General features: G+C 42.4%; 1 protein-coding gene across 4 annotated transcripts in view; it reads left to right on the top strand.

Annotated features, from left to right (window-relative positions):
* Nucleotides 1-17,285, top strand: part of LOC102306986 (zinc finger protein 609) — an 81,734-nt gene that overhangs the window by 53,338 nt on the left and 11,111 nt on the right. For all 4 annotated transcript variants that reach the window (XM_005942488.3, XM_014340147.2, XM_005942487.3 and 1 more), the window contains exons 3-4: nt 4,860-5,085; nt 17,135-17,222. In XM_005942488.3, coding sequence (XP_005942550.1) covers nt 4,860-5,085; nt 17,135-17,222 — 314 coding nt within the window. The remainder of the gene's footprint in view (nt 1-4,859; nt 5,086-17,134; nt 17,223-17,285) is intronic.

Below are 17,285 nucleotides of genomic sequence, written 5' to 3'. Positions count from 1 at the left end.
TCAAAGACCCTGCTTCTAACGAGGGTTACGCTGCTTGTGTTTTCTCGCAGACACTTAGGAAGAAAAATCGCCAACAAAGTAAATTGTGTCATTTAGCTGTCAAGCACATTGAACTGTTGCTGCACACATGATTCTCTGTGACCTGCTTGTACAAGTGGGACAGTAATGGCAAAAAAACATTAACAGATGTTTTTGTGTGTACAAAGAGACATTTGACTAGGCTTATATTGATTGAGTATATTGACAATTAGCTAAAGTGTATGCATTTGAAGACGTCTTTTTTTTTTATACACAACAGCCTGCAATCTGTAAAATCCTTCCTACGTCTTCTCCCAGCTGACTGTATATCATATTTAGCTTGGTCCGCTGTTACGATCTGCTGCCATTTATTCATTCCCGTGTGCATCAGCAGTGTCTGTGACCCTCATTTTAGCAAACTGCCTAACAGAATGGGGAAAAAGCATGTTAATGACAGCAGCTGCAACATGACAGCTTTATTGACCTTTTAAAGGAAATGTTAAAAGAGAAAGTTACCCATCGGCCCGTATCTCCCACTGGAGCTGATCAGATCCTTTCTCACTGGCTGCTGTCAGTGATCATAAGTTAAAATGAAAATACAGGCTGTCCTTGTAGCAACTTTAACGTTACTGTCACTGGGGCATTTTAAAGGATCTCACAGTCGGGGGTTGTAGCTGTTTTACTTGCACTCAAGTGTCTACAGTTATAATAGTCAACTGTGTGTGTGTGTGTGTGCCTCATCACCGATTATAGCCAAGACAACTTAGTCACTATAATACTGCAGTGTAATCCTTTTAATAATCGCCGCCCAAGCTCAGTGCTCAGTTTTTTTTAATCCCAACTCTAATAAACAAGTTAAAGCTGAAGTTAAATGCGTCCAGTTAAAAGTGCAGCAAGCATCCATCTGCCACAGCTGATTTATTGTGTGAACACTGGAAATCCAGGCAGAGTTCCCCTTAAGTCAGCACTCTTGAAATATGCACAAGAGCAGTCCTGGATTTTGGGGATTTTTGCCAGCGAGTTAAACATTATTATTGCCAGTTTTGGCTTTCTTGTAGAGCTGGCACAAGGTTTGAGTTAAGAAAAGGTTTGCGTGACACTTGAGCGTTGTGGTTTTTTTAGGAGAGATTTCCAAATCCTTCTGTGAAGTCTAGCAAGGAGGGAAGAAATCATAGAATTTAGCATTGGCTGAGAGTCGGGTAGAGCCTTGTAATCTGGCAAGTTATGTAGTTCGGTTGCATGTGGGGTTTTTTAAAAGGCTGGACACAGGGCATTTCAATGTGTGGTTTTGCATTCTCCAGCCTCAGAGAGAAAGTACTTTTGTTCACTCATCCATAGACAGAACCTGGAAGTGGAGAATTATATTCATGCACTTTCAAAACTGCTCCAGTTTCCACTGTGATTCTGCTTTTTTTTGTTTAAAAAAAAAAAATACAGTTACCTAGTAAATGTTTTTTTTTTATTTTTATTATATAGTTGCATTATACGGAGTGGCTCATCACCTGCTGTATGTTTCTGACAGTTGAAATGAAATACTTTCCCTCCCCTGCTTGGTAACAGAAAAAAATGAAGCCAAAACTCATCTGAGCAAGGTTTTACTTAATCTGAAAATATAGCACGAGACTGTGGAATTCAAGTTCATTAATGGAAATTATAATTGTTCTGGGAATCACCAGCAGTCAGTGTTCTTCATACAAATAATTAGAGAGGTACAATGATTAAAAGGCTTCTGATACTCCTAGAAACCAGGGGAATCCTTGAACCCCACTCTGCTGTGACACTCAACCTGCGTTTTCCATAATTCATTACTAGAGCCTTTCATTAGCCTCCTATAACTCAACACATGCACAAATGCACGTCGTTTTAGCTAAAATAATGTTGTTTTCAAATATGTAGAACAATATGAAGAGAAGAAGGCTACAATAGTTATTACTTGTTAAATTGAAAAGGATTAATTGGACATTTGTATTCCAGAATAATGGTTTGCAGGACTTAGAAATATAGAAAAGGTGGGTCAGTCTGTATGAGTAAATAATTAATAATGAAGTGGCTGATTAAAGCACATGTCCCACGAACTGTTTTATCAGTCATTTTTACTGCAGGTTTTAATTGTGTGGACCTCATAGTAGTTTCATTGCGATAAGCCGGTTATTGCCAGACCATAATGTGGTCGACTAGCTTTGGCCAGAAATGTATCCAAGATGTCAGCTCCTAAATTGTGGACACAGTTTAGGAGCAGTTTGAGAGTTGAGTTCATTTAAAGTAGGCCGTGCATGAACCTGTTTATCACCTTTCACCGTTTGCTGTCACTCTGAGGGAGGGTTTATTGTGCGGTCTTGTCTGCAGCCCTGTGCGTCTCCATAAGGCCTGAGAACAGCGTGCGGTGACAGCTTGGGTGATTACCTGTCCTGTCTCATTGTCTCAGTTGGCCTGCAGCTTGGCCACATCATGCATCAGAAACTGACACACAGTGATTACTATGTCGTTAGCCCTGAGAGTCTGTCGCTCTCTGCACTCATTAATTTGCTCTTCCTCTGAGCACTGGGAGAAATGGACTATCCACGCTGATTTCACTAAACCATGAAATATAAAGCTTCTATGATGACATGTCTTGAGCTAATATTAGATTTCATTGAAGACTAATGTTTGGTTTTTAAAGCACTCGATTCACAACAGAGCGCGAGTCTTTATTCTGTGATTGATGCACTTCACACAGAATAATTCATAGTGTGCATTAGGGCTGGGCGATAGTCCTCAAATCAAAATCACGATTAATAGAATGTTTTACCTCAATTTCAATTAATAAACAGTTATTGTTACACACGCATCATAGTCCTCATAGTTCACTATGTTTGTACTGTATACTCAACTGCAAATGCTAGGATACTTTTTAGCTAATATGATGCACTCCAGGTGGTGGTATTACCTTCGGTCACTAAAGCAATTTTTAGCACAGCTTTCTGCTTTCTGTTTAATGTTGTCTTTATTGATGCCAAAAATGTATCCAAACAACAGACACAGCTTTTTTTGATTTGGCACAAACGGCTGGAGTTGTTCCAACTGGCTCAATGTTTGACTTTCATTCAGTGATGTTTCCGTGTCGCGGACTGAATGGGAAAGAGTCACGTGACAACTCTTTGTAGTATGTTTTAAAGGGGATAGTATATAATGGGGCAAATATTAATAGAGTTTAAAAACAAAGCCAGCAAGATTCCATCAATTTGAGGCTCTGAATGTTGGTTCATTTTCTATTAATTGTCCAGCCCTAGTTTATATTTTAAAAGTCCCCCTTAAAGGCACAGAGACATGGGGAAATGAAAATGCTAATGGGTTTAATTCATGTTTGGCACAGATTTTTCAGTGTTTTTTGTGAGGCAAGTTATAAAAGCAGTTCAACTGTGATAGCCCAAAATGCAAAAAAGCAGAAAAACATAGTGGCATTTGCAGTAATTGAGCATCATGGTGGTTTTGGATGTAACCCCCTCATTTCATGAAGCATTGCTGGCTGTGAAAAGCTCTACCTAAGTAAAGTGGTGCTTTGAACAGCATTCAGAGCATGATCAGTGTTGAGAAGGCATTATATTGTTTACCGTGGTGAACACTGTTTAGCACGGTAATATTCGATTTGAACAAATGCAACATTTGCGTGGTACCATGGTAATATCAGCAGCAAATGTAACTGGATAAAAAGCATCGATGTGGCTCATGTCATTACTGTTGCGGGTACTTGTTTGAAAAATTACACTAAAGTAGGATTCATCATCTGGAAACGATAAATGTTGGTTTTGTGCTCGTCCCTTTAGTAGAGTTTAGTTTCCCAACACTTCAGCTGTTTCATTCTCAGATAAAATGGTGGACGGACATCCCTAAGATGTAAGCAGTAACTTCACCATCTGCAGCACCGACTTGTTGTAGTTCTCTACATCGTTTTCAGCTCGGAGCAGTAAGTAGATTAGAACAATTATTTAAAGGGTGTACAGGCTTATAATCCAACGTGTCAATTGTTGTTTTGTCTTCTAAGTCTAATAGGATCCAGCATTGGCAGCATATTCCCAAGCACTGAGTGGTTTATGCCCAATTAATAAATGTGCGGTGCTGGCTGCGGCGTGGCATTCCTCCTGCAGTTCAGTGCTAATGATTTGGAGCGCTTTAATGTCGACTGCCTTGAATAAAGAGCGCTAAGCTTGGTGTCACTCCGGCCCTTAAATCGCCATCACTCTTCCTCTGTGCCTCTTTCCCACCTACACATTTTTCAGCCTGCAGTTCTCTCTTCCCCTCAGATGTTCTCATCGGCTCCCTCCCTTGCTGTCCTTTTCATTTTCCTTCTCTGTGTCGGCCCACTGTCTCTTCGTTACTGTCACAGAGTGTCAGAACAGGTGGAATCAATTACTGACCCCGAGCAGCCCACTCCTTTGCCACAACTAGCTCTTTAATTGAGGAAATTAATGAGTGATCAGTCTGCGAGATGATTTGGTGTCACGAGCGTCGCTTCGCAGTGTGCGAGGGAGGAAAGCTCGGGGAGGGATTGTTTGGCCGACCTCGTATAACAAATACGGTCCTTTTCAGATTTCCACTTCTGCCTTCCCTGCCTGCTAATCACCACTGAAGCGAGGAAAAACACAGCAGTGCATTGCTAACTGCTGCATCACGCTTTCTGTAACCAAGCTAGCTTTTAAAGTCCACTGAAATACCAGAATGTCCTCGATGCATTCAGCGCTTTGTTCACTTCCTCTCATTGTGGCATCCGCTGGTCTGAGACTCAACATCTGGCCCGTATCTGTTTAGAGAGTGGTTCTGAAGTGTGTTTCTATTTCTCTGAACCTCCACTTCTTCCTTCACAGATGGAATCTCCTGTCTCCACGCCAGCTCCACCCCCCCTCCACCTCCTGGCCACAGTAGGCAACAGTGAGATTGCCTCACCATGCGAGCAGATAATGGTGCGCACACGCTCGGTGGCGGTGAACACATCAGACGTGGCCCTGTCTACCGAACCGGAGTGCTTGGGGCCCTGTGAGCCTGGAACCAGTGTCAATCTTGAAGGCATAGTGTGGCAGGAAACCGAAGACGGTAAGTGGAGCAGTTTAACGTGCTGCTTTGTAAATCTCTTCCCTTTAAAACAAATAAGCTGTGGATTGTGGAGTTAAAGAAAATAGGTAAAAACATATGGGATAGGTTTTCTTTCTTCCTTTTATTTACAAAGCCAGAGCAGCTATGTGTTTGCATATTAACATCAAAGAGCTATTGGTTTTTCAAAGCTTTAGTGAATCTTCTGTCATTTAAAAAAAATCATCTTGCTGTCATTACTGTACATATTTGCCTCCTAAAATGTAATTGGATATGCTCAGACAGCCTCAGGAAATGGTTGTTGGTGGTGGTACTAATGCGTGCTTTACCAGCGCACATGCTGCGTAATATTGCCAAGAAGAATAGTAGTTGGCAGGCAGTTCTTAGGTGGCCTTGATTTCTTTGTTTTTGTTCGGGAGGGGGGGGATATTTTTCTTTTTTTCTTAGTACGCAGACAGAAGTTTGTTGCACAGAGATATCTGTTCTGCAGCAACATGCCTCAAACACAAAGCACTTTTTCTTTTTTCCTTTGTTTCTTTTTTTTGTTTTCCGCAAGCCTGCCAGTTGGGAAAATAGTGGGCTCCTTTTCTGCAGTGCAGTCCGACGGAAATCTTATACACTCTGAGTTTTCCTCCCTTTGATCGAAAACCTCATACAGCTCATTTAATTTTAAGATGTGTCACTATCACACCATCAGGTTCTGCTGGTTCTGAAGAACTGCCCCCACCCCCCACTTTATTTTTTTTCCTTTTGTGGATGTGAAATAATGCAAACACCTAATCTTCAAAGCAGCTTGCTCTCAGTCTCTCTGCGGGCATGCTGAGTACAAATCGCCCACACATCCACAGAGCTGTTTGTTGGTTCGCTTGGAGGAACCAAACAGGGAAAAAAAGGTCCCTGCCTCATCAACATTCCCAAAGCACAGTCCCTGCTATTGAGTGGCTTTTCTCCCCTCTCTTTCCTCTTTTTTTTTTTTTGATTTTTGCTCTGTACTGCAGCTCTTTTCTGTTACCAAGCATCCAGCCAGTCGCCCCTTGACTCTTGTTTCCAAGCAAACTGAGAGAGAGCGAGTGCAAGGCAAGGGGGTTATGGCAGGGTGGGGGTGGTGGTGCGGCTGCGAGGGGGAGGGGTGGACAAGGCTACTTCTGTTAGTGACACAAACATGGCTCCGAGCCAGCACCAGTACTATGTTTGCGCTCCCTCATTCTCTGCCTCCCACGGAGCGGTTGAGCCTCCCTCTCTCGAGCGCGCACGCCCTGCCCCCTTCCCTTTCCCCAACCGAGCCTGTCCTTTGCCTGCACTCCGCTCTCTCAAAGCTGCTATTTTGGCTGAAAGAGGTAGTGGTTTGGCCTGATGGATCTGTGTTTTCTTCTGACTCTACTCTATCTGGCTCAGTGGGGAGGATGTTGGTGGGAGCTTTGAGTGGTTTTAAAAGCGGCGTGGTGGAGAGTAGCCGGTTGGAGGGCGGTTTGGGCAGACAGCAGGTGTAGCGCACAGGTTGTTGTGGCTATCAGAGCTGTAGACACCAGCAGGTTTTCGAGGCATCAACCCACTTCCTTTGCTTTGAAGCCATTTTTTTTTTTTATTAAAAAAAGAAAACAAAAAAATGTAAAGGTAGAAGATCAGGTGAATATAAAGGATAAAGCAACGAGTTTGATAAAAATAGAGTGGCCCTGTAGTTGTCTCTTGCGCACTCTTTTTGGTATTTTAGAAATGTATTACATTCTTTGAAGACAGCAGCTTGTTCACTGCTGACTGACTCGGCCCCAGCTGGTGTGTTTTTAAGAGAGAGCTGCGAGCTGTGGCTGAAATGCGCGCCGTTTCTGAACCTTTGCTTGGTGTTAAATTGACAGATATGCAGTAAACCTTCAGTGTAGCAGAGATAATAGGGGTGAATCTGGGCTGGGTCTTGCAATGAGACATTTCTCAATATCCCCCATTGTACTGTGCACACTACATTAAACAACACAAAGACGCGTGTTGCTTCTACATCATTTTAATGGTACGAGCCACCCCCACCCCCTCGACAGCCCACTGGCTAGTTTTAAAATGAAAGAGACCCAGATGCTGCTTACATCAAACTGCTGTTCAGCTGCGTTTCCCCTAAGAGGACGTGGACTTCTTGCACCGTGTGGCAGCCGAACAAATGAGAACCAAATGAGGGAATCAGGCGAATCCAGGCAGAGTACCAGGGAAGAGGCAACAAAACTGAGGCCCCAAAGATGTAGCAGAGGCATTCTGATTAGCAGTGAAGTTGAGCAGTCTCCCCCCACCCAACACACACACACACACACACACACTTCTCTGCATGACAGAGAGCTGTTTAGGCATGCGCTGCGTGTGTGTGTGCATGCATGCGCGCGCATTTCATTTGGCATGCCATCCAACAGCTGCTTCATCACCTCCGCCTTTCTGCCTTGTGGGAGTAAATGAACAACAGGCTCCCAGTAATTGTCTGTGCCTCACCCAAGTCAACATGTGCCAGTGAAAGAAACAGATGAGGAGGAAGCAAGCAACAAAATGTGATTACAGGAGCTGCACCTTTAGGTCAGCGGTGACAAGAATCTTGGCTGATGAGGGCCGGGTAAATTTTTCATCCCGCGTAATGTGAGCTCAGATGTAGCCGGATCTGGATTATGACTGGATCTAAACGGAAGCCTTAATGTAACTTGGATTTCAAAGTGACCAAAGTAACCCACTGTGGCTTTAAAAAAAGCACCCTTTACTGCATTTAGTCCGGCACAGGATGAAAATAAATGGATAATATGTGATAAAGTGAGTCTGTGTCATGCTGTCAGTCTGGGGGTGAGTGAAGTGTAGACAGGAGGAAGGCAGACACGCAGAGCCGTGGTATTTTAAGGCCCGGCACTGACACAAATCCCCTCGGCGCAGACGAGGCAGTAGCAGCTCCCAGGGTCGTGTCGGCAGAGCAATGGGCCAACCCCTCCCAGGCTTAGCATGCTGATACCTCCAAATGCCATCTCTAAAATGCTGGAGAAGTTTATTGCTCTTGAAATGCAGCCCAGAACGCCTTGGCTCCTGCCCCAGGGCAGAGGGAACACAGAGGGGGGCCCCTTTGGCCAAACACCGCAGCTCCATGCCAGTGCCAGTGTGGCATTCAAACACACCAACCCTCCAGTACACAGCAGGCTATTCCCCAAGCTGGTCCCACAGCTTCTTGAGCTGCCTAATAGAGAAATAATACAGGCTGCTTGTGATAAATGTTTGTCTCTTGGATTATTTATGCAGCGCACATGATTGCAGCATTGCGAGCATTGGCTTTAGCACAGAAGTTAAAAGCCGTTTGGCATCTGCATGGAATGGAGGTCAGTGTGAAACGGAGATTTCTGTATAAACATTTGAGAGATGCCTTTTTTCCCCTCTCCTTTATTTCTCCGACCCTGTCAGATAGTTGAAAAGGGGAATATTGTATGAAAGGAGTACTTGGCTCTATAGTTAACTTGCCAGTTATGCTTCCTTGCTCCTTTGAAGACACCTGTCAGTGGCCTCATTGAAATGTTTTTACAAAGGCGAGCGGTGGCCGCTCTCCGTGAACCCACCTTAGAGGCTGTCCTTGAAATGAGAGCGAACGTTGTCAGGAGGCCTGTAGCTGTCTGCCAGGCCAATGAGCAAGAAGGACACGGAGTGAAAAATCAATCAGAGAAGACCAACTTCTGTTAGCACTAAAGGCTCCTTTCAGAGAAAAGTGTAGAAACGATACTTATTTTTCTTTCTGCAGCCCCCATGCAGTACATTTTCATTTGCCAGTTCCTTAGTCACTTCAGTTTCCAATCCACCCAGCCAATCTTTACCCTCATCAGTGTTCACTGTGCAGTAGTGGAAGTGGCCAATTTCCAGGGGAAAAAAGGGAAAGAAAATAACACTCCCATATTTAAAGAATTTGCCAGTTTTCCTAAATATGCTGTTGAAACAACACTCAGGGAACTTTAGCCATCGATGGCTCGTCATTGTCTGACGGAGCAGGCTCGTCTTGTTAGTCGCTAATTTAGTCCCCCGGTGGTGTTAACAAGATGGCGCCCACGTGTGAACCCAAATCTCTAAAGAGAGAGATGCTGGTAACGGCTCCTATTCTTACTGGCTGACAACTGCATTTTTTTTTAAGCACTTAAAACCGTCTTGAATCGTAAATCGTGTGCCTGGAGGAATTGAAGGCTTCGCCAGTGGCTGTCATAAGATATCATGTTTGCTATATACACATCAAGGAGAACTTGAGTAACACGCCTTTGGCAGGCCCGTATCTTAATCTCAACACCATCTCCTTTAAGGCAAAACACCAGAGGGGTTGTTTTAAGGGTGACTGTTTTTTAATGGTGGCATTTAAGGAAGCTGGGATTGTCTTCATACACATTATTTCCAGTAATAACTGCAGTTGGTAAAGATGTCAATTTTCTCCCTTCCTCTGGCTGTTACAAGCTTTGCTTGTTTGTGATCTGCTCATCTACTCCCTCTGCAAGAGTAAACATGCATAGCTGCTTGGTTTTTCCCCCCCCCCTTCTTAGGGAGGAAGAACCTGCTGCATGTGTCTGATAATGTCTAGCTGTGTGGAAAGCATACTAATGCAACCCTCCCTTGCCTCTCAGTGCTGTGAGAGAATTGACCTTCTCACAGGCTGTTATTCTTGTCTGTCGAGAGCGACTTCTCACTTTTACCTCTCGCGAACCGGAGGCTGAACTTTTCAGAGGACTCACTTGAATTCTCTGAAATCTAAAATAAAATCATCAAACGTAGCCTCGTCTGAACCGCTAGTCATCTGTAACTTTTTCTTCTCAGCTTAATGTCAGCAACTTTTTTTTTCTCTCCCTTTTTCTTGTAACAGGGCTTAAGACTGCAAAGTTTACAGTGTTCAGTTTCTTCTTTGCCAGGAACTTATTGCACAGAGGATAGTAGAGATGCACAGAATTGACATGAATGTGTTTATGGTGTTTGCTTGTTATGGACAAAATAGCAGATGTAAGAGGGTCAGTTCAACTGTGACTGCCACTGACCCCTTGCATTTCAGGAATGAGGAAGTGTCCCAACTCCTTTATTTAGTGTTTAAACTTCCTGTTTACAGTTGCATGGTTGTAGTCATTGCAGGTCAGACTGGGGCAGCTGGATGGAAATGAGACCAGGTCTCCCAGATCTGTACCGAGGTCAGATTATATTTACATATTGTATTCATGGTCACGTCTGGTTACAGCACATTAGGTTTTGTTATTATTATGTCACACTGGACTGTGGGTGAAACAGGCCAGGAAAGTGAAAAGAGGCTGGTTCACTGGTTGTTGGTGAAGATTATAGATTAATATTCAGCTGAGGATGTGCTTACACAATGAAGCATTGCAAGAGTTGTTAGTTGGCTTTAGAAATACTGGACAGTTAAAAAACTGGATCACTCGGTTGAAGAAAGCATGAATCTTTTCATAAGGAGAGGCTTCTGGCGGTGACCTTGTGACGAGATGCAAACTTTAATGCTGTCCCCTTCGGGAGAGTTGTAATATTAGCTATAGCTTCCAGTTTCTTTTGGTTGGCAGATGCAGTTCAGTAAAGAGAAAATGTTTCCTGCATGGAGTTGGCACACAACAGGGTTGGGGAAATGGTGATTTTTCAGAGAGACATGGCTGCTGAGTTGTTTTTCTCTTCTGCTTTTTTGATGTGTTGAGCACCACAAGGCAAGCATCATCGAGTTCCATTATATTCAAGAGAAGGCAGGCATCTCTACAGCCCAGTATGTCCCAAACTGGACAAGTCACCCCTAAATATTGATGGATTCTGGATGGATCAATTGTACTGTAGCCCCCCCCCCCCCCCCAAAAAAAAAAATGTGGCAGTTTGTATGTTTCAGACAAATCCTACAGTTGTTCCCAAATTGCTGTTTGCCCAGCATTTAATGCAAAGGTCAGGCTTAGGAGATTTTGCTCTGACACTGACACAAATGGACAAGCTCGACTTCGTTTTATGAGCCGCACCATGAAAACGGGCTGTTGGAAATGCACTCCCGACACTTGAATGCTCAAGCACTTAATTTGTCAAGGTTACAGTTATTGCTCGCGGCAGCACACAGCTATCTTTTATCTTCTCTCCGTAATGAACACTGGCATTTTCTCTCATTGTTCTCACTTTCTTGTCTTCATGCAACCTTGATAAATGGTGCTTTTACTGCACAGAAAATGGTGAATGTTCTTTTCTTTCTTTTTTCTTTTTTTTGAAGTTCTACATATTTGTATCCAACTGTTTGAAAAGGTGATAATTGCAAGTGCTGGTAATTGTTCACATAAGTTTTTTTTTTTTTTTTTTTTTTTTTTTTTTTTGGGATTTCCTGGTTTTTAAACTGAAATTCCTTTCACACACTTAGACAAACAGAACCCTTTAATTTGGTGTTTTGGGAGGGGAGTCGTATAACATCGCACCCAGTCATTACATTTTCAAAGATAACAAAGGCATTTTGACAAGGTCAGTCAGTGAAAATGCCGTTAACCCCATTGGATTCCTGTTGAGATGGGGCAAAGCAGGGGTCAGCCAGTGAACCCGTGGCCCTCGCAGATTTCACCAGCAGCAGAGGACCTGATATTTTGGCCCCACTGAGGCCTAATGAAATGTGTTAAGTGGTGAGGAAGGGAGGTTGAAGGCAGGGGTAGGGCATGGTGGACACCATTGCAGCACACAAGCTAAGCAAAGCAAACGGGAAAGTTTGGCGCTTCAGTCGGGGTTCTGTTTGTTGTTCAATAGCATTGAAAGGAAATGAGTGGTGAAATTACAGGTCAATTCCTCTCATTAATGTGGATTTCACTCTGCCATCCTGAGTGACCCTATTAAGGTTGACAGGGGGAGGGAGGGGAGTAAGAGGGGGAATTGCAGGAAACCATGTTTGCTCCACATAATTTCCGACCCTTTTCTTCCACCACACAGCAAGCCTCCCTTTGAAAACAAATCCCAAGTGAACTGCAGTTTCAAAGTGCAAGTTGTATTTTTTTGATCTTTGAACGCCAGTCTTGTTTCTTCCCTCGAGACAAATCCAGTGAAGGAAAGAAGGGGGGGGGGAATTGTTGGCCCACACAAACACTCATCTGTAACTCTGTGTGTGTGTAAACAAATGATCACGCATGGAAAGTTCTCCTTGTGTAATTTGCTTTCTGCCACAGGGAAATTTGTTTGGGTTGTTATGTCGAGGGCTTTCCGTGTTTAGACAGACATGACATTGACATCTTTGTCCTAACGGCTTCAAAATGATTCCAAGGATGAAAGTGTGCAGATAAATTCAAACAGCTTTTCAGTTCCAGCTTTGAAACCTGATCTTGTTACATACCCTTGGGCATATTTTTGATATGGCTAAGAAATTCAGTGGATTTCGAAACCCCTGTCAAAACTTTGAGTAGCTGAGTTAAAATTACGCAATGTAAAGTGTAATAAATGTTAAGCATTAAAATGAAAGCATGAAGCATCAGATTTTTTTTAATAACCTGCATAAATATTAATTTTCTCAAAGATGGAATAGTTGTGCAATCAGCTACTCATGCCATCAATATACAATAACGGCTGCTTAATGAAGTGTAAATGTCATCTACTCGGTAGTGCAGGAAGAATTTAGAGTGTTGCTCATAAAGTATCATCTACAGTAAATAATTACCAGGACGGAAGAAATTTTGAGACATTTGCAGGATGACAGTTGTGTAATAGAATTTTTAATCCTTGTTGCTTTTAGTATGGGGCAAACCAAGCTTTGTTTATCTCTGACACACTGATACTGTGGAGCTTGCAACTTTACTTACCAAGCTCTGATACAACTACTGAAGTGTCAGCACTGAAAACGTATACCAGTACTCCCCATGATGAGGAGTGAATTTTAATTACTTAGTAAGCAGGTAATACTGTGTCTAATTGATGCACAGCATACACACATAAAGTCTTTTTTCCTCTCATTTTGATAAATGTTTCAGCACAACTTGTTTAAATGTCCTTAAGGTGTCCCAGATAACATTCAAGGAACTACGTTATTAGCATTCAGAGTAGGTTAGAAGCAGATATCTGAGCTGACCCAGAAGCCAAGGACCACTGACAGGATTACAGGGTTGCTTGGCTTCAGCATGGGAAAGCAGCCAAAAGGAAGGTACCTCTGTGGGGGAAAAGAGACAACAGCAAACATGGATTATACAAAAGGTCACTGACTCTGAACTATTGGAGTAAAATACACTAATGTGCAAAAGTCTTAAGCCACCCTTCATTTCTTTATATTTTACTTCCAAGTAGCCAGATATAATTGTTTTGGTGTGATTTTGAGCAATAGATCTTTCAAAGTTTTTCTTTGGGCACTGGCTACTTTTTTATTCATTTTCAGTCTAGTCAAGTAACTAATCATTGTTAGAGGAATGTTTGGGTTTTTTTTAGTTAGCCACTTAACAGTGACCTATTCAGGCAGTAAAAAGTCACCTAACTAAAGGAATGACAGATAACTTGGCAAAGATTTTTTTTAATTTTAATATCCTTAGATACTTTGTAAGTAGCAGTCCGTAAAAATCAAACAAAACTTGTTTTCATTTCTTTTTAGAATGTATGAAAAATGTTAAAGATAACAGTGTACAATACATAAAATAGTACTTTTTGCACCAACAAGATGATTTTCAAAGAGCTATTAGCTGAAAACTTGGAATATCTCAACGTGGTGTTCAGTGAGTCCTTAAACAAATCTGAGGAAACGGACAAGAGGAGGACTAAATAAGCAGCAGGCCTAAAAAAAATTATCTGCATGTTGTACAATATCTGAAAGCCATGTTTTCAAGAAATACGGATGAAAAATCCAGTAAAGACCTGACATAGGACTTGAGAGATGCATCTGGCCCTTCTACTGTTAACTGAAGTCTCATCAGAAATGATCCCAATGAAAGGGTGGCTGTCAAGAAGCCATTCTTTAGGAAGGGAAATGGGGAGAAACGGCCAGGTTATGCCAAATTACACAAGAACTCTACTGAAAATCAGTGTCAACAGGTCTAATGGAGTGATGAATGTAAATTTGGACATTTTTATTTCAAATCAGTGTTACTATGTACAGAGGAGGTCAGAAGAGAGGTGAGTGTCTAGAGCCACACACAGAGGAACACCTCAACATTACTGAAGTAGTGTTGGATCATCTTGACAAAGAACTGAACAAAAGGCAGCCAATATCCAAAGTAGAGCTGGTATTAAGAAATACCAAGAAAGCTTGCCTAAGAGAGTTCAGGCTGTGTTGAAGAGTAAAGGCGCATACAAAATATCGGCTTAACAGGGTCATACAATTAAAACTATCAAGTACCTTAGGCTTGATGTAGACTTCTGTGGGAAATCTGCATCCTAACTTTCTTAGTAACCAGAAACTCCTTTTATCTGGTGCACGTAAGTTTAAATACAAGGTCGTGACGTAGGGTTAAAATGGGGTTCTGGTAGATCTGATGTTGAAGTATAGTTCACATGTTGCTGTGATATTGTTAATGATCCTGTTTGTCATCACTGAAGGAAGCATACAATGATAAACACATTCTTTATGACCCTCTGACACTTCCTGTTGCATCCCCAATAGATTTCCAGAATGTTTTGCATTTTATAGTATAATTAAGGTATCAATTGACCCTTTGCTCTGACCGCTCATAATATTTCTTTCCAATCAAATCAGCAAGCTATTTAGACTGCAAATGCAAATTGATCACGCCATCTATTCTCATCACCCGTCCTCCACTTTGCCTACACGAGGTTAAACATTTGAAACCCTACGCTGTGATCTGCTTTTCACTGGCTGTCACATGATAGCTGTAGCTGAGGGAAAGATGGGGAAATTCCTGAGGAAAATCTCATGCAAAACAGCCAGTGTCAAATAGATTGTGGCTTAAGATTTATTTTCCAACAAGACAGCGATGCTTATCACAAGATAAAATGCGGCGTGGAATTTCTTCAGAACAAGATTGTCAAAGACCTTGATAACTGAGCTCAGACCTGAGTTGTGATGGAAAACCTTTGTAGTGGCTCAAAAACGGTTTAAGAGATACCTCTCATTCACTTTGAGCTCTAGTAAATCTGTGTAAAGCTTAATATATGTGTCGCTTTCTCTTCCAGGCGGTCGTGTCAAAATTCTTATTGACTCAAGCAAATGGCAAAGAAATGTGTATCTGAGAATGCTTTTTTTCCCTTTTAAGTGTCTCAATCAGTGCTGCTGGCATTACTAACACTTAATTCCCTCTTAAGCTCATGCATTGTTCCAGCGACTGAAGACACAGTCAAACATAAAGACCAAATGCTAATTTTAAATCATTTAACAACTCGTAGTGTAATTTCTAAACCCTTCTCTAGAGAATGCCGGGAAGGCTATATCCTGCAGATCATGAAAGGCCACTCATTCATTTGCCCTGCCTTGATTTACATCCTGCCACGACCAGCTGCCAGAGCCATTTTGTGCTGGAGTGTTTGGAGAGCTTAGGGGGGTGGGGAGAGGGTGCTGTTGAAGGCGTTTCAGAAAGGGTCTAGGTTCTTTTAATGTGACAGAAATCTGAACTGGAGAACCTCTCTTTACGCAACACACAGACACACACACAAATGACATTTGCAGTTGGATCTTGCCTGGACCCAACATTCATGCTTTCGAGCCATAGATTGAAGGAAGAGACTTGTAGCCAAGTGTCAGCAGGTTCCTGTAAACATATATAAATGCCTTATACACTCGCTGCTTTATGCCAGAGGCAGCAAGAGAAAAATGAGGTCTGAACTGTGACTTGAACTGTGTGTGTGGGAGGGGAAAAGATTGTAAGCCAGGGATGGTTATACCATTGAAAAGAGGAAATGAGGGTGAGGGTGAAGGAGAGAGGGAAAATGGGGTGAGCAAGAGAGGTTTCCTAAGCTAATAAAATGTTCGGAGGGATGGAAGCTGCCAGCCAGCATTCCTGTGCCATTAGATAAGTTAGCTCACTGCAGCCTCCAGTTTCTCTGCAGTGCTGAAGTGGCAAGCTGAGGTCACCAGCAGAGAGAGAGGGGGGATGGTGTGGGCAATAAATTCATGTGTTTGTGCACAGTCGTTGCTCCTGAACCACTGTAGCCGTTTGGTTGATGATTCACTTCTGAATTTACGGGTCAAATCTTCGGATTATCCTTCGTTTGCCTGCCGTTGCAGCGTCCATTTAAAACGACCTTCAACAGGAGCCGCCGTGTGGAATGTGGCTTGAATTAATATGAAACGTACTCCCGCAGTTAAACATCCACGTACAAGGATTTTAGTTAATGCAATCTTAAACGAATCTTAATTTTATCTCTAATGTTAGAATCTCTCATTTTAGAGTGTCACACTTAGCACAAGTGGGATCGTGTAGCTCACACCGAATGCTACAGTATTCACATGAGCCAAATAGGCAACGCAGAAGCTTCTAAGTGTGACAGATTGCTGGAATGCCACTGAAGTCAAGTAGCTTTCTTTGCACATTGTCAGAAAGAGCCATCCTCACTGAAATCTGTTGAGCCCAGGAGCTTGTTGCTTGTTTTTCATAAGCTGTGGTACTGCCTCTACATTCTCTCCAAGGTTGTAAATTTTTGGGCTAAAAAGCGAGATAGAAGTTTTGCCGAAAATATTTGCATCCAAGTAATTGTCCCTCAGGGAACTCTCTTGTACTTTGAGATGGCTTATTTAAATCGAATGGGTGTTGTGTGAGTATTTCCCGGTAAAATCGATGCGATCGTTCTCAGCGAGACCTGCTGCAAGTGTCTATTTTTACAGGTTTTACAATACCGACTGCAGCTGAGTCTGTTCCAAGTCATTTAGAAGATATCAGTCAGTCTTGCCCCCACGGCTTTACTGTGTGAAGAAGATTAAAAAAAGGATCCCTTGAATTGTAAAACTGTCTTCCATATGACACCCTTTAGCGAAGATTAACACAGTGCATTATGGCTGTAGCATCATTTTCCTTACATTTTGCTGTTATGTAGGGACTTCGCAGTAAAATATTCTGTTTGGTATATGAGCTGTATTTTATCCACTTCCTTTAATGTATTCTAATAGGTGTTGTAAGATAAATATGTAAATCTTTGATCCTTTGTTTTACAGGCATGCTAGTGGTCAATGTTACTTGGAGAAACAAGACATATGTGGGCACCCTGTTGGACTGTACACGGCATGACTGGGCTCCCCCGAGGTAAGATGCATGGCTCTGTGCAATTCTTTATTATTATTATTATTATTATTATTATTATTATTA

This window comes from Haplochromis burtoni, unplaced genomic scaffold, assembly GCF_018398535.1.
Source record: "Haplochromis burtoni strain Fernald_Lab_line unplaced genomic scaffold, NCSU_Asbu1 Contig_343, whole genome shotgun sequence".
Taxonomy (NCBI): Eukaryota; Metazoa; Chordata; class Actinopteri; order Cichliformes; family Cichlidae; genus Haplochromis; species Haplochromis burtoni.
Note: the sequence above shows the minus strand (reverse complement) of the source record. Positions and strands in the feature narration are given on the sequence as shown.